The sequence below is a fragment of the Melanerpes formicivorus genome, unplaced genomic scaffold, assembly GCF_026170545.1.
Source record: "Melanerpes formicivorus ecotype bairdi unplaced genomic scaffold, bMelFor1.0.p_v2 SCAF_11, whole genome shotgun sequence".
In the NCBI taxonomy this organism is placed as follows: domain Eukaryota; kingdom Metazoa; phylum Chordata; class Aves; order Piciformes; family Picidae; genus Melanerpes; species Melanerpes formicivorus.
In genome coordinates, this window is record NW_027142363.1 from 21,408,633 (window position 1) to 21,429,618 (window position 20,986).

The following is a 20,986-nucleotide window of genomic DNA, read 5'->3' on the forward strand; positions in this document are numbered from 1 at the left end:
TGAAGTAATAGGTTCTTGGAATTACAGCGTGTCTTGCTTTTTTCATAGAACTTTATTTAAGCTTGTCTTGCAGCATTTAACCCGAGTCCCCTCTTTCGTTTGATCTTCTAACTTTATTTATACAACAGTGCTTAATGATCCTGCAGAATGTGTGGGTTCCTTTTTTTTTTTTTTTCTTTTTTTTCCTCACCATAAATAAATAAATAAGTAATATTTTTGGGGGGTGGGAGGGAAGAAAAATCCGTCCAGTGTAGTTGACAGTACTTTTATAACCTCAGTAAGGGGGCTGTATGTGCAATTTCCTTCAGAGATGACAAATACAAACATCCGTATAGACCAACCCTGATAGAATCACTTCATTCCCGTTGAAATAAATTTTTTGATCACTTTCAAGGTGACTCTTTCTTCCCTGAAACACAGTAAGGGACACTATGCTCCCCCCTGCACACAACACCTGACAGCTACACACAGCAGCACCTTACCCTTCCCCTGGTGCTCACGGGGTGCTGACCGGTGGTCCAGCCTCCTCGCCATGAGGTGCTGCTGGTGGCTTTCCCACAGCACCAGGCTCTGGCTGCAGCAAGGCAAGCTCCTCAGGTTTACTTGAATCTCAACCAGACCAGTGGTAAATAGCATCCTAATCACACTCCTGAGACCAAGGTAGCACAGGGTGCTTCAGCAGAGCCATATTTTATACAGTTTGATAGGCTGTGGGTTTGTATCAGAGCACAGGAGCTTCAAGTAATTATTTTTACACAAAACCTGTGACTTGTCTAGCAAAATAACAAGGGCGGACTCATAAGAGAGTATGGAGAAGCTTCTACTGATGTATTTGGTCCCATGAAAGCAGACCTGTCCCAGATTCGTCCTATGCTCTCCTGACAGGACTGTGATTACGTGAACACCCAGAATGAGCAGCAGTGTGATGTGGAGGGCAAATGTGGCCCTTGTCAACAGCCTTTGTTGTTTTGTAGGACTGTGTGGGTTAGAAGTTGGGACAAGTTGGGAGGTTTATTTTCTTGCGCAAAAATGGAACTCATTTAAGACTTAGGTTAGTAAATCTCCCTCTTTAGGTTGGTAAATCTTCTCTAGGCCAGCAAACTGGTATCGCCGAGATATTTAAGAAGAGCACTGTCAAGACAGAGTAATCTAATTGCTCTATAGCCTAATTTGATTCTATTTAATTAGAAATAAGGAAAAAAAAAGGCAAGTATCTTAGAGGCTTACACGTCTGTTCACTAAATTACTGTTGACTTTTTTCATTGACATTCCATAAATGGCAAAGTTAAGGTTAACAGTATAAATAGGGGTGCTGAGGATTGTGAAAGGGGAACCCAAGCAATTAAAAAAAAAAGAGGGGGAAAAAAAATGGCTTACACAAGGTGATATCATAATAGACAGAATATTTATTTAACTTGCAGTAAATTGACACACCTCTAGACAGAGACAATTATGACTGACTGTAAAACATCTGACAGAACCAATTATGACTGACTGTTGTTTGCTACCTTTGCACAGAAATAAATGAAACACAGATATTTGGAACAGAGGCTGCTGCCTGTGTGTCTGAGCTCGCTGTAATTAAAATACAATAACCAGTAGGCGAGGGGAAAAAAAAAAAGGGGGGAAGTAAAAAGAAATTCAGTAGCTAATTTAGTATGTTCTTTAACTCTTTAAATTTAAAAAAAAAAAAAGAGAGAGAGGCAGGATGCTGCACAGAAATGGTACTCTGCAGCTCTTTTTTTGTTCGTTCCCAGATAAAGCAGCATTTTTGGCACTGTGCTCCCAGGCACCTAGCATTGTTTCGCACGTACCCCCGGCGCAGATACAAAGGAATGTGAACGTATTTTTACTCTGAAGAGCAGGCTATCAACAGAATAATCAGGGGGAGAGAGAGTTTAATAATATGACACAGTTCAGTTGTCCAATCAGTAGGAGAAAAAAAAAAGAGAGAGAGAGAGAAATTCTTCGCAGAGCAACATCTTAGGGAGTCTAGGAACAAAAGTTCTTGATCCTGACTGTCAGGTTGTTCTGTGATTTTCATAGGAACAAGAAGAAATGCAATAAATGGAAAACACATGGCCAGGTATAGATAACCTCCAAATATTTCCATCCTTGCTTCCAGCATCACTTCAGCAATTGGATCACTTCAGTAAATGGATTTCAGGAACCTTTTAATTTATTTTTGTTTGTTTGTTTGTTCCCCCTCCCAGATAATATACAAATATACCTAGTTAGCTAAACAAGAACTTGGGTGGGACATCCAGAAGTTCAGACTGGGTTTTGTGAAGGCAACAAGGAGGCTTTTACATTGGCAGGGGTAGGAGGTTAACTGTGAGCTTGGTGATGCAACTCTTAAAACCTTTACTAGACTCAGTGGTTTACTAACTTTAGAGACTTTAGTACCTGCATTTTATTTAGATGGACTCAGAATCATGTGCTTGTGTTGGGTTTTTTTTATTATTATTACTTCTATTAATATAATTGTATCTTTCATTTGGGTGGTACCTTTTGTATGCTCTGCATACGTACATCTCTTATAGACAGCCACATATGCATTCTGCAGCAGTGGGCATCTTAAAACGAAATTGCTGGCCACTGCACTTGGATATTATTAAAATAGGTACAGAAGTATTCAGAATGTGGCAGACTTAGGGAAAGGCAATTTCAGTCAGTTCGTATAGTTTAGTGTCCAGAAGGCCTTAGGTGTGTTATTGATTAAATTCTCATTTAGGAAGAAAGTAGGAGCTTTTATATGCATCTCTAAGTTGGGTGGTATGGTAGCTGGAAGGTATTGACTGGCTGTGTGATATACGACGGTCACAGTTGCCTTTTACTCAGAGGAGCACAGAGTGATGCTGGTTGTCATTCTTACTCTGCTGTGTGGCAGCGTAAATAGTCCCCTTTCTAACCAACCTGGTGGGAAAAGTCAATATCCCATCAGCAAAGGAGGTAAACACATCAGGAGCTGTGTCCTCTCTCATCTTCCCCTGCTCTGTATTACTACAGTTCTTTAAATCTCTTCTCCCCAGTCATCAGATGCACTTGTGTCATTCAAATGCATGGTGTGGCTGTGCTGCAGACACAGCCGCTGCCTGCCTCTCCTCCCGGAGCTCCCAGCTCCTATTCTCTTATAATTGAAACTTAAAATTGGCCTCATTACTTCAACAAGGCCCCTCATATTTCTCCTTTTTTTTTTTTTTTTCCTTCAGTCCACCCTTTCCTGCTTGCCTCTATGAGGGTAATTGCATCTAAGAAATGTTTGAAGCATACTGCCAGAAAGGTTATTGCATATAATTGAAGTTTGGATTTAATGTTGGAGTGGGGGTGGGGCAGCTAGGCACTTTGTTAGTGGGACAGCTGAAGCCTGAATTGGAGCTGTACATGGGCCTGTAGTTTTGATTCCTACTTTCAGCCCTGGTTTATTGTTTGCCTAGTTGTTCCCATGATTAATGTGCCTTCCTGCTCTGTTCACATGTGCCAGCTGTCTCTGCTCATTGATAGGTTTCACCTTGGTTCTTTCTTTAGCCTAGTTCTAAGGTACAAGGATGGTGTTTTCCACGGTGTTCCTTGGTGTTTTGCTAACATGTGAGCAGTGGCAAGTGAACCCACTCACTGTGTCATTTGGCTTGAAAATGTATGAACTGCTCAGTGCTGAATTTATAGCCATGTGAGTTTGGTGGTTTTGTGCATCTGGTTATTACAACTTTTGATGTTTGTTTAATTAAACCAAACGTTTCAATAACCTTGAGATCTTGAAATGTCTTTATGCTATAGTGGCTTCAGTCTGTTAGTGAACAGATTTTATTGTATTGGTGCTGTAGGTTAAGGGAATTTTAATTCTGCTAATAAACATGATGTCATTACAGTCTGGGTAATGGTGACAATGGGATATCTTTAGCCTGGCATCTTCCTCTGTTTGCTTACTGCCCCAGGTTGGCAACAGAAATCCCCCAAACTGAATATGGCATCCTTCTTCACAAGGATGCATGAAAGGTGCTTACTAAAATGCTTTTAATCAACTTATTCAGTCACTCAGACTGGCATTGTTAATTTAATTTTGAAAGATTTGACAGCATCATGCAAAGCAATTGAGTTCAGTGGAACTTTGTGAATAAGATGAAAAACCCAAGCAGGTGGCAACTGCTCAGTAAAACATTACCGCTTGTGTCATATGCAGGAGTTAATCTGCTGAGCTCATCTTAAAACGCTGGAGGCTCTGCAAAAAAATCCTTGTAAATCCTGGAGGAGGAGAATTCACAAACTCCATAAGTGTAATAGCTGTTTCTGTTAGTGTGCCTCTCTTCCCTCCAGTCCTTGGCTTGGCTGCCAAGATGAAGGTACCGCCAGTGGGACATCTTCATCTCAGTCACACCACAGAAAGAAGTCATCACTGGAGTGAGGCATTTCTTCCCTCACACAGATGGACTCAAAACCCTCACCTCTGAACCCTTCTCTTTTAGATACAACTGAATTTTCATCTTAACTCGTGCTTTGTAGTAAAAGCCATTTGAGAGGGGATGGGAGCTCTTCTGTTACATGTTCAGAGTATGGGAAAGGCAGTGTCAGTGTTGTAAAGGTGACAGGAAGAAATGAGACAACATCTTTTAGGCAAAGCTAATGAATAACGGAAGGTTGTGTTGGTTCCTCACAAGAAACATGCTTAATGTTGTTCCTAAATGGTTTGGAAGCTTGACCTTTCAGTAGCTGTGCTGTACTATCATTGTTTTGCTTGACCTGGAGTCCCTCCAGCATAACAAGGAGACTAACTGGGAGGGCATCTCATTCTTCAATATTCAATATTCAAATTCTCCTTCTTGTGTGCTCAGCAACACAGACGATCTGGTGCTGCCTGTCCCAAGGTGTAACTGCAGACACAGGGCTTTCAGGTAGGAGATGGTGTTTCTAGAACATGGAGGATCACAACTGCACCAGATCTTCATCACTGGATTGATGTATAGCCATAAATTTGTTCTTTTAGTCTTTGCTATTTAATCTTTGCAAAGCAAAAGTTAGACAACCACCCAGACAAAATCCCTGGATGTTTGTTTTTTCTTTATTATTATGGCATGAAATCTTACAACAACCAAAAACCAATCACATGGAGCAGCTGGGGCTTTCCTGCTGAAATCTTTACAAACTCCTGCATGTACATATGAGTTTGCACATGCACAGGCATGCCAGTGAGTAAAACTCTTGCACTTCAGACATTTCTTCACAGGCATTATTGACCAGGCATTTGGGAATGGCTCTTTTTTTCTCATGTGTCAGGTGAAACTCATGCTTGCTGGTTGAGACACCAAGCATCTTCTCTCTTCCTTATGAGGACAGACTGAGGGAGCTGGGGCTCTTCAGCTTGGAAGAGACTAAGGGGTAACCTCATTCAGGTTTATAAATATGTAAAGGGTGAGTTCAAAGAGGATGGAGCCAGGCTCTGCTTGGTGATGCCCAATGGCAGCACAGGGGGCAATGGTGGAAGCATAGGAAGTTCCATGGAAACTGAAGGAAGAATTTTTTCACTGTGAGCATGACAGAACACCAGAACAGGCTGCCCAGGGGGATTGTGGAGTTTCCCTCTCTGGAGATACTCAAGACCTGGCTGCGTGGGTTCCTGTGTGGCCTGGTATAAGTGACCCTGCTTTGGCAGGGGGATTGGACTGGATGATCTCTCAAGGTCCCTTCCAGCCCCTAACATTCTGTGATCCTGTGATTTTAGGGTGGGATAGCATAGAATTTCCCATTTGTGCTACTACCCCTTTCCTTCCAACACTTCTGTGGTGCTGAGCATCATGATTCCTGTCCCACATACGAGACAGATGTGAGAACACACAAGATGGGTAATGAGTCTGTCACAGGTTGTGCCTGTGCTGGTATTAACAGCAACAGGGACAAGAGAAGTGAAGCATGGTTTCCTTCACTTCTGAAGCCAGACTTGGGATGAAATCTCTTCCTGCTTCATAGCCCTGAGGACTCTGCATAGTTCTCACCAAGTTAAGGAACCTGCTCATTTGAAATGGGATCCTTTCAGAGCCAGTTCTGCTATCACTTATTTTCTCTGCTGACTTTGTGAACTCCCATTTCACTCCAATTAGAAAACACTACTGGGCAAGCAGTGTTTCTTGCCAGCAACTGGCAGGAGCTGCTGCGCTGATGCTGATGGGGCTGAGGGACCTTCAGCCTCAACACCATATGAAGGTTCACCGTGGCCTCTAACCAGCTGGTACAGCTCTGTGGATTGGAGGAGGGCAGAGGGAAGGCAGTAGGAATTGGAAGGGCTTGCCTTAAATGTTGTCTTTGCTGGCTACAACATTCACCCCCTTTTAAAATACCATGATCTGCAATAGTAGTGAATGAAAAAAACAGTGGCTCTTTGTGGTCATTTAATCTCTGTTGTTTTTGTTGTGTGTTTTTCTTTTCTTTTCTTTTCTTTGTTCTTTTAGAGTGTTTGAAGAAGAAGCCACTCAGGAAGGAAGTCTCTGAGGCCTACAAAAGACTGAAGAGCACCGTAGATAAATGCCTGTCCATGAGTGGCTACTCAGAAGTGAACCTCGGCCAACTCTTTGCCTTCAGTATGGGAAGACCTGTGGGAGAGTCCAATAAGTGAAGACAGTGATTGATTAAAAATGGAGGGAGACCTGAGGCTAGATCCTTGTTTAACAGTAATGATCTCTTAAGCAATACTCTTTTGGTATGCACAATGACATTTTAACAATCTTTTCTCTTTGGAGGAAGGAAAATAGAAGATGAAAACAGGATGTGTGATTCACGTGGACGTGAAATATTTGAGGCATTCTTATCTTCTGTTCTTTCCTCCATTGTGAAGCCAGGGTTATTCAAACATGGAGTAGATGATTCTTGCAATATATTTTGTTGTGTATTTAGACCCATGAGGGAAAAGGGGGTGGGGGAATTGCTGCTTTAATTGGATAATTCCCAGTGAGAGTTGCTGGAATGTAAGTGATCCTAGACTTTGCTCCAGGGTATTTAGTAGAGGTGCTCTCAGGAAGAGAGGTTAGTAGAGGTCTCAGTAGGAGCACTAATGTTTTGCCTTTTCACAGTTTATCTTCTTCCTGATCATAAACATACCAATTAAAAACAATACCAAACCTGAATGCCTTTAAATGTCCTAATACCTTCTGAACAGAGGTAGGGAGGCCTTGCTCTCAAACCTATTAAAGAACGACTGAAACCTGGAGGTGCTAAAAATAGGGACCTTTTTTTTTTTATTAAGAGTCTTCCCCTGTGTCTTTAAGCACAGTATTTTGCCATGCTGGAAATTTCTGCGTGGATGTAAAGACATGTATAAAACCCATTCCCTGCACACAGAGGATATAAATGCATTTAATTTGCTTTCCATGCAAAGTATTTGAAAGTAAGGGGGAAATGTTTGGGATGGCTTTGTACCCAGTAACAAGGGGAAGGGAAAGCGGAGAATCATTGTTGCTGTTCTGTTCATAATTACTGTGTTGGAGGGTTTAAAGGTTTTTATAAACAACTTGTATTGTTCATTTACTTTTAATAAAGTGTCAAGCAGATATGACAAGAAAAGAGCATAAATTTGGGCACCTGCTTGTGTACACAAAATATTGTGCTCACGTTCACCGTGCAGTTTGCAATGTGATATATTCATGTAAGGTTACACAAATTGTCTTTTTTAATTCTTGACCAGTATAAAATGTAAAGTTTTCTTAACACTTGACCAAAAAAAAATAAAGTTTTCTAGCAAAAGAGGATCTGATTTGATTATCTGGCTTTTGAAAATTACTCCATGCAAGGTTGTGCTGTTCCAGACTTCTCCTGGTGTTACAGAAGTGTTTGTGTGCCTGGGGTTTTTTGGCTGCCCAGCCATTAAGAAAGGGAGCTTGAAGAAAAAGTAAGAGCATCAGCATGAACGTGTTGGGCACCAAAGGGATATGCATGTCTGGGTTAGGGTTCACCTCTTCCTCAGTGGCATTGGAAGTTGTTCTGTGTCACTATGGGTAATGACTATTCAAATGTGCCTAAGTACACAGATGTCTTCTGATCAACTTTTGGGGTTAAACCCTTTCATCTTCACTCACATTGAACCCAACACATGAGAAATGGAACCTACTCAGTCTGTGCATTTGTGTTGGTGTTGTCCCACCCCTGGCAAGCTATCATTCCTTCCCAACACATTTAGTTGGGTTGTTGTAAAAGAGGCTTTCATTTGGAGGCTTGTCTTGGGCAGAAGGTGTTGCTGCCTAGATGACAATGTTGATGTTGCAGCTCTTTGAAAGGTCTCAGCTTCCTGTAATTTCACACAGGCTTTTTTTCAGATTTTGTGTGTGTGTGTGTGTCCAACCCAATTAGGATTATCAAGATACTACTGATATTAACCGGGTAGAATGCCTCAGGAAAAGTGTGACCTTCTCCTCCAAACGTTAGGTATACAAATAAAATGGATAGATATGGCATAACCTGACCCTGTGGCACTTGTATGTATCTGTATAATTACAGCTGAAGAGCCTGTTAATTTGCAAGTTTAGGGATGTTTAGATTAAATGAGAGTGTTGTGGAATGACTGTGTAGGGTGCAGCAGCACATAGTAGCCCTGCGAGGGGCTGTTCCCTCTCACACAGCCAGCAGAGGAGCCTTGCTCTCCTGCGGGAGCGGTGGGGGGGGGGCAAAATCTTGGAAGCCCCCTCCCTGCAACCCCGGCAAGCCGCCACCCGGGGACAGGAGGGGGGGATCGGAAACGAAGTCTTTTACTCGAAATCAAGGCAGGGTTTGATTCCACTCGACGGAGTTGGTCAGAGCAGAGCTGAAGACTTGGCAAGGAATAAACTGGATTCCCCTCCCCTCTCTAAATAAGCTCTGGGCACCGTGCCTCGTCTTGGCCCCAGAGAAAGGCTGGGAAACGCAAAATCATCTTTACAGCGTTTAATATTAAATGGAGATGGTAAATGCGGCGCTGTAAATAATTTGGGGAAGGTTGAAATTCAGAGATTTGAGGTTGATCTGGCCCAAATCTCCTTCCTCTCCCTTCCCTCCTCTTACCCCTCATTCCTTCCCCCCTTCCTCCCTCCGCCCCTCCCGCTCCCCCTTTCCCCAACGCTGTTAAAATTAAGGTTTGTGTTTATTTGTATTTATTTGCAGTTGGGGAAGAGGAGTGTTGATGTATGGAGCCGGTAGCCAGGTTTCGCTGCTGACATCTGTGGTACGAAAAAAAAACAGCTCCCGTCTGCAACAGGGCTGTTGCCGTGCCAGGGCCCCTCTTCCCGCTGCCCTGGGCACATCTTTTTGCCCCTTCGCATCCTTCCCCGTCTTCCGCAGAGCACCTTAAATGTGCCTTCATTGAATGGTGCTCCCGCACCCTCCTTATAGCAGTTTAATAGATTAACTCATCTGTGCCAGCTTCAAATTTCAGATTAAAATTCCTTCATCCCGAAGGCAGCATTATCAGGTTGTTGGAGGCTGTTTTCAAACCTTGGTTTTGAATAGCAGCGGCTCTGCATTAATTTAACCACTAAGCTAATAAGTAGGTTTCGTTTTGTTATGCTAAGCTTTATTGCTTTTCTTTTGATCAGAATGGTGTTGTTGAGCAAAGCAGCAGACAAGGCATTCTTTGATGAGGGAATTAGCGCTCTATTCTTCCTCTATTATTCATAGCACAGTGGAATATGTAAGTACCTGAGGGTGTCAAAGGAGAGCAGGCTCTATTGCAAAGTGTTCGCCTTGTTTCTCTCAATAGCTGACTATGAGATGATAAACCGCTTAATACACTGCACTAATTGGATGAGAGCAGAAAGAGATGGGAATTAAGGCACGGCGAAAGGAGAAAGTGCTACCAGCCTTCATTCACTCTTTCACCACTTTAACAGCACCAAAGGAGGCACAAGCTTTCTATAAGCAGACTAGGGGTTTTGTGCGGAGATAAAATGAACCTGTTAGTGGATTCAAGTAATACACTAATTATTGCACAGTATAAATACCACTACTGGTTTTATAACACGGAGGTAAACTTCTTTTGAGAAGGTTATAGGATTGCTTGGCAGCAGTATAGATCCTAATAAGGGACCAGAGTAATAACCCCCTGGATTAACAAAATTGCTGCTTGCAAGAAGTATGATTCGGGCTTTTACGAAGATTTCAGCGGAATGAATAAAAATGACTGAATGACATTTCTTAATGCGTAATGGTTTGATAATGATTCCCTTTTCTTTAAGGCAAAAATGTATATTTCAGGCTGCACTGTTAATAATGTCCGGGGAACAAACCTTCTTTGCCTCGCACATTTGTATTTTTTTTTTCTTCCTCTCCTATGGTGGGTTTTAGAACTCAAAAATACGGCTGAGGGCGGGCGAGGTGGGATGTGAAGCGCTGTGGGTGGAAGCGAGGACCTGCGGGGAAAGGTCGCGGCGGGCTTCCACGCGGGATGCTGTCCCGGTGGCTTCTCCCGCAGCTGGGCTGGCAAGACGCACCAGGCCGGACCTCCTCTGTGTGCTGAAGTGGCCTGGGGGAACTGGGCTCTTCTCCGGTACCCTGCCCGCGGCTGCCGGCGTGAGGCGATACCGCGATGTAAACACCCCAAATCACCCCCAAAAATCCACCATAACCCCGCGCTCCGACGGATCGAGCCAGCCCTGTGCCCGCTGCTCTCGGGGTACATCGGGCACCGGGAAGGGGTGCGAGGAGCAGGGTTTGCTGCTGCCGTCACTGCCGGGGGGGTGGGGGGGTGGGGGGGGTGGTTTCATGCGTTCCTGCTTCGTGGGAGAGGCCGGCGAGACAGCCGAGTCAAAGAAAAATAAATAAATACGGAAATAAAGGAAAGGGGGGAAAATACGTTCGTACAAAGGTGAGCAGGAGTCGAGAGACAAGGAACAGGCACAAAGAAACTTTCCTGCCTCACTCCGTCCCCAGGAAGCGTGTGAGCAGAGGTCAAGCAAAGCGCTCCCCAAAATCCTTGTTTTCTCCCCTGCCTCTTGTTTTTGGCAGCAGCGGAGCCAGGAGCTGCCCCATCCCTGCCCGGGAGGTGTGTGGGGCAGCCTCCCACGGTGTAAGGTCGCCGATACCGCGAGAGAACCCCTGCCCCCTTCTCGAGCGAGAGAACACGGCAGAGCTCAGGCAGGTACCACCATGGGTGCCTTCCCCGGCCCGTGCGAACTGCAAATCCCCTTGCAAACGGGGCCGCCGGCACCTCGTCCTCCCTCCAAGCCCTGGCAATCGCCCCCGGCCAAGCGATCCGCTCCCTCCCAAACCCCGTGAGAAGGTTTCTCGGCGACAGAGGGGGTGGCGGTGAGTAGCCTCGGCGGGGTTCAGCCCCTGGCGCCCGCAGTGCAGCCCCGCACGGACCGGGCTTTTATTTATCATTCCCCCCCTCCCCCCTCTTTTGTTCCTTTTTTGTTTTGTTTTGTTAAACATATATTTTTGTTTATTTTCTGAACGTGGCACTTCTCCACCGGATAGCAAGGAAAAGTGTTAACAATAACGACATTACACGGAAAAAGTACTGTACCATCGCCTCTTGAGGGTTTCAGAAACCTCTACAGTTAATAAGTTAAATAAAGGGTTTGTACATAAATATTTGTCTAGGAACCCTATTATATCTACAACACAGTAAGAATCTACAGAATGACAAACTTTTACAACGCTACACTGAGTGCAATTGTTTTATAACATTTCAAATATACAAAGCTCTGTTCTTTTTTTTTTTTTTTTCTTCTTTTTCTTTTTTATAACAATGGTATGTACAGAATCAATAATCACAGTTTAGTGACTTAAACAGTCCATATTCTAGCAGTGTATTTCCCTTTGGTTTGATATAAAAACCTTGGTTGGTGTAGTGATAAAGAATATAACAAGAAAAAAAGATATACCCTTTCCTTTAAGTGCACTGGTTATCTTACAGCATCACGTTTACTTTCACTCTGCACTGGCGGCATCATTGGTTAGCGCACGCAGCTCACCGCATCATCATGGAAAAGTTCTCCAGTGCTCCTAACAGACCGTCTTAACACCCCGGGATGTTGTTTTAAGAAGATGTGGGTAGCTTTCCCCCCTGCTTTTGCTTTGCTTTGCTTGCTGTCTTTCCATTTTCTTTTTTTTCCCATTTTTTTTTCTTTCTTTCTTAATTACAATTCCGTTTGCTTTATTTTTTTTTTCTTGCCAGATAAACAGAAGGAAAAATATTAAGTGTACGTAACGCTAATATATAATAACTTTCATTAGGGCTTTCTTTTTTTCTTTCCCCTCCCACCACCCCCCCCCCCCCCAACCCCCCCTACCCTCCCACCCCCCTCCTTAATGCTCAGAGAGGAAATTAACACGTCGTACATTTAAGAAATGTACCAGCCAAGGATTTACTTATTCAGGAGCTTGCAAGTGTCGGTTCACTCGTGTGAGGGCTGATGCGAGAGGTGCTCGCTGTCTCCACGTTCCTACCTCGAGAATCTACCCCAATCTTAGCTGCTGGTCCTCCTATTTATTTATATATTTTTTAAATCATTATTACTATTATTATTTTTTTTCCCCAGTTTGGTCTTGATTCGTGCTGTCTGAGGTGACCGTATATTCGCGTATTTATTCTCCTCTTCTCTCTCCCCCCTAAAAAACCCCGACCCGGACCCCGAGGAGGGCAGCCGTGCCTTAGCACACCTCTTTCCCCGTGCTGTTCCCGGGGAGGATGTTGAGCTGGGTGAGCTGGGCGGCGTGCTCCTTGGCCTTCAGCCGCAGGGCGGCGATGCTGGAGGCCCGCCGGTCGGCGGCGGCGCTGGCCGGGTCCCCCAGCCCCGCCGAGCCCACTGCGCCGTCGGCGGCTGGCGCCGGCTGCCGCAGAAGGGCCGCGGCGCTGGAAGCGCTGCCCAGGGGGGACATGGTGGAAAAGAGCCTGCAAGGGAAGCAGAGACCGCCGTCACCACTCCGCCCGGCCCCGCTCGCCTCCTTCCCGCCAGGCGGGGACATGGGGAGCACAATGAGCAGCTGGGGGAAAAAAAAACCAAAACAAATGTGGGAGTGGGAGACAAAAAAAAAAAAAAAAAAAAAAAAAAAGGGGCAGTGGGGAGGGGTGGGGGGCGAGGGAAAAAGAAAATCGCCCAGCCCGAGTTTCCCCGGCTTGCTGCTGTCGGGGTACAGCCAGCGGGGAGGATGATACTCTTAGAGAGGCTCCGGGGCGGCTTTCTCCCTTATTAGCCCTAAAAAACCCCGAGATGGCCCCAAGGCTGCTCTCGCCCCATACATTAATCGGGCCTCTCATCCCTCCGCCTGCTCCGTCAGGCAGGGCTCTACGCCTCGACGGAGCGCCCCGGCTCCGAGGGAAGCGATAGCCAACTCCCCAGGAGGGGTCCCGCGCTGTGGCTGCGGATGCTCAGAGCGGCGGAGTGTGTCGCCCGCGGGAGCCTGCCCCGAAATGGGCCTCCCGAAAAACCTCAAACCCACCCGTGCCCGCGGCTTAAAAATGCCCCCGCGGCCGGCAGCGCTCACGGCGCCCAGGATGTCGCGGCTCCAGCTAATCCCAAACCAACTAGATCCATTCCCAGCCTACTCCAGGAAAAGCTGAGGCCACGCGTGCATGCATAGCACCCCACGCTCGTTTAGTCTCTGAGTGGGGGCACCGGCTCCCGCGGGGAAACCCTGCTCCATCCTCGCCCATGCGAGGTTTCCCCGCAAACGCCGCCGCCCACAGCCGCGTGGTGGCCGCGGATGGGTCGCCCCCACGAGGGACCCGCCGGACCCGAGGCGATAGGGGGCGGGAGGGCGTGAAAGGCGCCTTCGCCCAATGAGAGCCCGGGGAGGAAACACGTGACCCACGCAGTGCCCAATCGGCCGCCGGCCACCAACACGCCAAGTTCGAAGGCCGGGGCGGCCCGCGCGAGACGGGTCCCGCGTGGGGTCGCGCCAAGGCACGAGCGGCCTTCCCGCGCGGCAGTGGGCTCCAGGGGCAACAAGAGCGCCGGAGGCTGCTGGCATCCCCGCCCCCGGGCTCCCCCCGATGAGCCGTGTCACGCGTGGGCGGGCGGTGGGTACCTGCCGAAGGCGGGGCTGATGAAGGCGGGGTGGCGGAACACGGCGGCGCCCAGGAAGGTGCCGAGGCCGAGCGGGGTCCCGCCGGGGGGCAGCGCCGCGGAGCCGGGGGGCGGCGGCGGCAGGCTGGGGAAGGCGGCGGCCGCGGCGGCGGCGGCGGCAGCAGTCCAGGCGGAGTCTAGAGCTGGGTGATGAGGAGGGAAAGGACTAGCATCAAGGTATGGACTGAGGGGGTGAGTTGCTGACAGGGGACCAGGGAAAGGCAAACCTGGGGGGTGTGTCTGAGCCCCAGCCTTTTCCCTCTTCCGCCACTTAGCCCTACGGTTCTGGAACCATACCTGAAAGCCAAAAGAAAAACTGGTTTTAATACGCCTGCCCGCGCCCTCGTCGGGGCGAGCTCCGCAGGAGCCGCGCAGTGGCCCGACGGCGCCCGCTGCTCTGCCACCCCCGCCCGGGGGAGGCACCCCCAAAGGGGTCGGTCCGCGGACCCATGCGTGTCAGTACTGCGCTGCAGCCCCGGGCGGCGCCGGCCCACTCCGTGGGCCCGCATGCAACTTTCTTTAGTGCCCCTGGGCCCTGTCCCGGGCCCTTGGCTCCCGGGTCAGTAGAGCAGTTTAACATTGCCCCACACCGCCTTTGCCGGCAGGTAGGGAGTGCAGGCAGCTGCCGGCGCCGGGGAAAGCATCGCAGCAGCGCTGGAGCTGCGCTGGACCAGAAGGAAAAAAGATTTCCCCTTGGGACTCTGTGGGTTTGTGTTCCGCACGCACAGCCACACCAAGAGCTGCGCCACTTTTCTCTCTGAAGGGAATATTTCCAAACTATATCATGTGGGCATCGTGAACTTTTTATTTGTTTTCTCTCCTTCAGATTTAGAGCGGGGGGAGTGGGGGGGGTGAAATGATCGTGATATCACTAACATCTGAAACGAAGAAATCATTTGGGCGGCAACCCACGTACCAAATACACGTTTTCCGGCTGTCCTTTTAGGATCTATTTTATGAAAGCTAATTAGGAAACTGCGGTAACACTGCGGTAACACTGCCCCTCGTCTCTTCTCCCCCTCCCATCCCAGAAAGCAAAAATCATGAACTAAACACGGTCTTAAAAGAGGTAAAGGGGGAAGAATCAAAACTACATTGTTTCGAGGGACAATAAAATAATTGCTTAACAACCCAGTGAGAGATTTTGAGAGAAACGTGCATTTGTCACGTTTGTGGGGTTTTTTTTTTGGTTTGGGGCTGAGTTTTTTTTGGGTTTGGGTTTTTGTTTGGGTTATTTGTTTTTGGGGTTTTTATTTTTTTGGTTGTTTTAGTTTGGGTTGGGTTTTTTTTGTTGGTGTTTTTTTTGTTTGGGTTGATTGTTTTTTTTTTGAGGATGGTGTAGGGGCTGAGCTCTCCCCGTTCGGCTCGGCTTTGTAAGCTCAGCGTGAGATCCCCTTCCCGGAGAGAAGGGAGGAAGGCAGTTGCGCTATAGGTCCCTCTTGTACAGCTGCTCAGCAAGAACCGAACCCCACAGACGCCCATCTGGGCACCCACGCGGGCAGAGGCATTCCGTTCATGGGGAAGCCAACAGCCGGGCACGGGGGGAGCGTCTCTCCCAGATAAAACTCAATTAGCAAGCTGTCCTCGCTGCAATTCCTCCTTATTGAATTAATAAGTCTGAGTACACCCAAAGGTAAACGAAGGGACTCTCATAATTCATATTCCCTTAATTACATCTTCTCCCGTGAATAGAGGAGAGAGAAAGGGGGTGTCTTTCTTTTTTAAAAGTTATTTAACTTTCCCACGACTCGTTCCCCTGAGCTGAAAATACTGATTTGCTGTCACATCTCTGTTTGACAATGGAGAAATGTGTCAACAGAAAGGAGGGGACAAATCTCATCATTAGCCCCTCTAATGCAAGAAGCTGTTGTGTATTAAATGAGCCATATGGAATTTATTATGCTTTATCAGCGCCCGATTTTAACTGTAAAGTGATTTGCTCAGCTTCAAACCCAGAGACATCTGTTTTCTGTTGGCAATCAGGGCATCCCAATGTTTATCGTCTCTTTGGTTATGAGACCCAGGTTGGGAAATGCACTCTGGTATGGGGCGGCAAACACCTTTAATAGCATTGCACTCACTCACTATTAGATCAATGCAGGCTTATTGCTATCAAAAATGGGAAATCAAATAGCATTAGCCAGCTCCTTGTGCAGGCGGAAAGGAAATCAAACAACATTTTGCCTTCAAATGGCCCTGTTTGTTCTAGCGCTAAGTGGGCTTTTATGAAGCCCGATTGGAGATTTGATGGCAGCCAAATACCCGGCTTACGGCCGAGCGGGTCTCTAACAACTGAAGCCCCGTGGGGACCCCGCCGTTTAATCACACGGGGGTTTGCCAGCCAATGGCTCGGCCCTGCCGAGGCCGGGGAGGGCCGGCGGTGTTCCCCGTTCCCCGGGCGCCGCAAAGGGAGGCCCCGGTCCCGATCCCGCCGCCGCCGCCACTCACCTGCACTCGGGCTTCGGTTAGATCGAGCCTCATGGCCAGCTCCTCCCTGGGGGAGACACACACGCCAACGTCAGCCCGGGGCACTCCGAGCCGCCCCCCCAGCCCTCGGCTCTGCGAGCCAAACGGGCCCCAAATCCCAGGGCCCAGGAGGAGCCGACCTGAGCCGGGCGGCGGGCGGCCATCGCCTACAGCCGCCCTCAGCCCGACTCCGGGAGGCTAAGCAGAAGATTCGTCGGGAACCCGAGTTGTGGCACCCTCCTCCCTGCCACTCGCCAAATTCATCCCGTTCCCACCGCAGCCACAGTGCAGCCGAGCCGACACACACACCGCGGTTTGCATTGCCACGAGTAAGGCAAATCGGAAACCCTTAAGGTGTTAGAAAACCGCTCACCAGCTCCCTACCCAAAGAGGAGCGCACCCAGAGGAATCGGGACCCTGCCACCGTCGGGCATTAAAAGCCCCACAGAAAAAAAAAAAAACAAACAAAAAAACCAAAACAAAAACAAACAAAACCCAAAACAACCAGCCATAAAAACACCAGCCGAAAAACCGCGATGTATTCACACGCGCACCCGGGCAGTTGCTCTCGCTGCCGGGGCCAAGATGCGACCGGAGGGGAACCTCACGGGCGATGCCCGGCACCTAGGGCGATGGAACAAAATGCTCCCGTGGCCAGCACCACCTCCATGCCTCCCGCCAGGCCCTCCGGCTGGAAACGAGAAATATGGAGAGACTCCTCGATCGGAAAGTGCGGCTTTGGGGGTGTCAGCCTTCCTGTGGGCTAAAGGCAGGGGCTACTGTGCTATTTCTTTTCGGGCAGCACAGGGGTCAGGCAGGCGACTCTGTCTCCTCCCCCTGCCTGCACTGGCGAGGAGCAGCTGCCGACCAGACCCGCTGCCGCGGGACTCCCGTTTTCAACGGAAAAATGCCACCGAAAGGGCGGGCAGAGCCGAGACAGGCCCTGTCGGCCCCCTTGGCGGAGGCTCTGGCCAGCTAGAGGCCCCGATGTACTGGGCCGGTATTTATAGGCTGCGGCGCTTTGATTTCTGCTCCTGCCGGGGCTTCCCTGGCCCGGGCCGGGATCCAGTCCCATGGGGAACGCGTAACCGATCCCGGTGGCGAGAGGGGGAGGGGGACATTGAGTAAAAATAGCCCCCGTGGGCAACACCCATGCGGGCCTGCTCGGGACGCTGCTGGCTCCAGAACCCTCTGGAGCCCGGACCTGCTCCCAGTCCCTTCCCAGCCGGGGGTGCTCGCGGCAGAATTCACCCGTGGAGGGTGGGGTGCAGCACACCGCGGCCCTGTCCCATTCTCCTGTAGTTCACCCGCTCCGCGCTAAGCCGGGGCCCCGGCGCCGGTACCTGGTGAAGACGTCGGGGTAGTGGGTTTTCTGGAAGGCCCTCTCCAGCTCCTCCAGCTGGTAGCTGGTGAAGGTGGTGCGGTAGCGGCGTTGCTTCCTCTTGAGCAGCCCTTCCTCGGAGTCGCTGCCGGCCGAGAGGCAGACACTCTCCTCGCCGTCCTTGCCCTCGCCGTCCTCGGGGTGCAGCAGCAACTCCTCCTTGGGGGACAGATCCCCGCCTTCCGCCCCGGGGGCTGTGGTAGCGCCACGACGGGTCTCCTTCAGCAGCCCCCCGCCGTCCTCGCCCAGCAGTTCCTCCTCCTCATCGTCCTCCAGCTCCTCTTCCTCCTCGTCTTCTTCCTCCAGCATTTCTTCGTCTTCTTCCTCCTCTTCCTCCTCGGCGGCCGGCGCGGCGGGGCCTGGCCGTTCCTCGACGTGCGCGACGGGGCTGCCCAGCTCGTCCCGGGCGGGTGGTGGAGCCACGAAGGGAGCGTTTTCGCGATAGCTCTTGCTACGGCTGATGCTGACCTGGGGTGCCTGGCTGATCTTCAGCGTGTCCCACGGGGCGGCGGCGGACACGGGGCCCGCGCCCCCCTCCGGCCGCCCCTCTGGACGGTCCCCCCCGTGGCCCCGCTGGCCCCGACGCCAGCAGCCGGCCCCCGCCCGGTCCGTAGAGCCGGCGCAGTTTGGGGGGAAGGTGCAGCTCGGCCGGCTCGAAGGGAGGACTGCCCTTGGGGGACCCTGCGCCGGGAGAAGATGGGGGGGAGGGGAGGTGGTTAAGCGGCCGCAGTAGTCGGACGGGATGAGCAGACGTTGGGAAAGAGGTTCCGGAGGGAAGAGAGAAAAGCGGGGAAAGAAAGAGAGACATAGTCAGTGGGATCAGCGCGATGAGCCCCGGGCAAGACCCCAGGCCCTCAGGCCACCTTCAGGCACCGTTTTCCACCCCGCACCGCCCCAGCCGGCACCCTCAGACCGGCCTCTGCTCGCACCGCTGCTCCCGGCTTGAGAAGAAATTTCTCCTGACTACAGAGCCCAGACCAGCGCTCCGCTCAGCGGCGGGACAGGCGCCGGGGGGCTCGGGCTGTCCTGGCCTGCACAGAGAACTCCAAGGAGACGGCCACCCAGGGCTTCTCCACTGTGGTTTTTTATTTTTTTTTCCCTTACTTTCTCCTATCGTCTCTCCCTATCCTTCAAGTTTCCTTTTGGTTTTGGACGATAGAAGCCCACCCGGCTGTTTCCGAACGCCGGGGGAAAGGGCAAAGTGGCTGGGGAAGCCGTCCGTGGGAGTTGCCCAGCCAAGCTTCCTATGGCCCCGGAGAGGCTACTTCCAACTTCGGGCCTGGAGTGGCGGCTGCCGGTGCCCTGTTCTTACCGCCCTGCCCACTGCTGGGTGCAGCCCCCAGCTCGCTCGCCGAGATCCTTACAGGTTTAAAGAGAACGGGCGAGCCTTTCTCTGCACGGATCGCAGGTCGTACCGAGATACTTTGCCTTTAACAATTACCAAAAAATCGAAAGCAACAGCAACATATAGCGTCTGTACCCAACCCGCACAGAATTAACCGGGTTGTACTTCGGGCACGGCTCTGGCCACGCTCCCTGGCAGCACGGGTAGCAGGGTAAGGAACAAACGGAAACCGCGGCTCCGACGCGGTGCCCGGCCGGACGGGCGGGGAGCTGAACCGAGCCGCAGGCTGCGCGGCGGTGCGTGGAACGACGCAGGCGGCCATGCCCTGACCGACAGCCCAGCGAACGGGATGGGGCAGCGGCGGCGGATCGGCGGGGCTTACCTTGCGCGGCCTTGTCACTGTCCGGGCGGGCGGCGATGGCGGGCAGGCTGGGTGCGGCGCCGAGCAGCCGCACCTTGCAGGGGCTCCGCCGGCCCAGGATGCTGTCGATGCAATAGGAAGACAGCAAAGTTGGCGATTTACTTTTGCACTCGGGGCGCTCGGGGCAGTTCTCCTCCGGGTACGGGCCGCTCATGGCGGCGGCAGCGGCGGGGCCGTGCCGTGGGGCCGGGGCGGGCTGCGGCGGCACAGACGCCCCCGCGGCGCTGCCCTGTGCCGCCGGGACGCCCGTCACGGGGGGAGTGAGCCGCGGCCGCGGCGCTCTTGAGTCCCCTCGGCTCCACGTGCGGGCAGCCGCCCCCTGATTGGCTCTCGCCGGAGGCCGGGCGGCCGCCGACAGACGGCGCCCGGCAAACCCCGGCTCGGACCGCCCCGGATCGGCGCCCGCCCCAAGCCTCCTCGCTGCCCCGCCACGCCTCGCCGCGCCCCGCCCTGCCCAGCCACGCCCCAGGCGGCGGGAGACGCTCGGGGAGTCGTCGGGCGCGGCTGTGGTGGGCGGCCGAGGAGCCCCAGCGGTACGCCTCGCCCTGTGTGTGTGCCGTACCTCCGGCCTCGACGGCGGATCTGCTTCCCACCCGGCCCGGCCCCAACTCCCAGCGATGCCCAGCAGGGACGTGGTGGGCCCTGTTGGGGACTCCGCGCCGGGTTTTCCCCGTGGCAGACCGCCCGTCGCAGCCCTGCGCATAGGCGCGCACTCGCCGTTTTCGAAGCCGGTATTTAAAAATACCGGGTTCCGCAACGGGGTTTTACCGGAACAAATGCCTGGGGAGCACCATCGGGGCCAGAGAGCTGCGAGGTGCGGTGCCGCCGGCCTTGCCTAACGGGGTGTGGAAGTCAAGGGAACGTGGGGGAGCGTCCCTCGGTCAGGTTAGAGCAGGGCCGGACTCACAGCCCCGCGCAGTGATGGCCGACACCCCTCCTCCTGCTCCGACCGCCTCTGCCTTTCTCCGCACGCACATATCCCGTCCGTAGGCCCCTTCAAGGCCATTTCGGCACCTCTGAGGGTTTTTCGTTTCCCTTTCAGGATCCCTCTTTGGGTAGTTTGGTCTCAGTTTTAACAAGCGCATTACATCTGCCTGCACATCGTCGCTCTCGTTTACACTCCTGGATCCAGACTCCCGTAAGCAAAGTCATGTCGGAGGAACTCCCCCAAAAGCCCTTCCCGCTCATCCGAGTGATTCCCGGCCCCGAGTGCCGGAGAGGGACATTTTACTTTCCTCTGTTCGTTCCACAATTCCCATGCGGGTCCCACTTCTCCTAGTTACTTAATCAGAGGAAATTAAGACAAAATAAAACAAGGGGCCGCACGTTTGCGGGCGTGGGCACAATACCAC

General features: G+C 51.2%; 2 protein-coding genes across 2 annotated transcripts in view; one reads left to right on the forward strand and one right to left on the reverse strand.

Moving 5' to 3' along the window:
- The window catches only part of POLA1 (DNA polymerase alpha 1, catalytic subunit), a 245,653-nt gene extending 237,899 nt beyond the window's left edge, over positions 1–7,754 (forward strand). Inside the window, exon 37 of the mRNA XM_068144815.1 lies at positions 6,441–7,754. Within this exon, the coding sequence (XP_068000916.1) occupies positions 6,441–6,604 (164 nt within the window). The 3' untranslated portion in view covers positions 6,605–7,754. The remainder of the gene's footprint in view (positions 1–6,440) is intronic.
- A 4,498-nt stretch (positions 7,755–12,252) lies between these two features.
- Positions 12,253–19,879, reverse strand: ARX (aristaless related homeobox). The gene is given in 6 exon segments (XM_068144817.1): positions 12,253–12,847; positions 13,984–14,318; positions 16,470–16,515; positions 17,831–18,430; positions 18,432–18,549; positions 19,596–19,879. Coding segments are annotated over 6 exon segments (1,533 nt in total). The 5' UTR covers positions 19,789–19,879; the 3' UTR covers positions 12,253–12,606.
- Between the last annotated feature and the right edge of the window lie 1,107 nt (positions 19,880–20,986).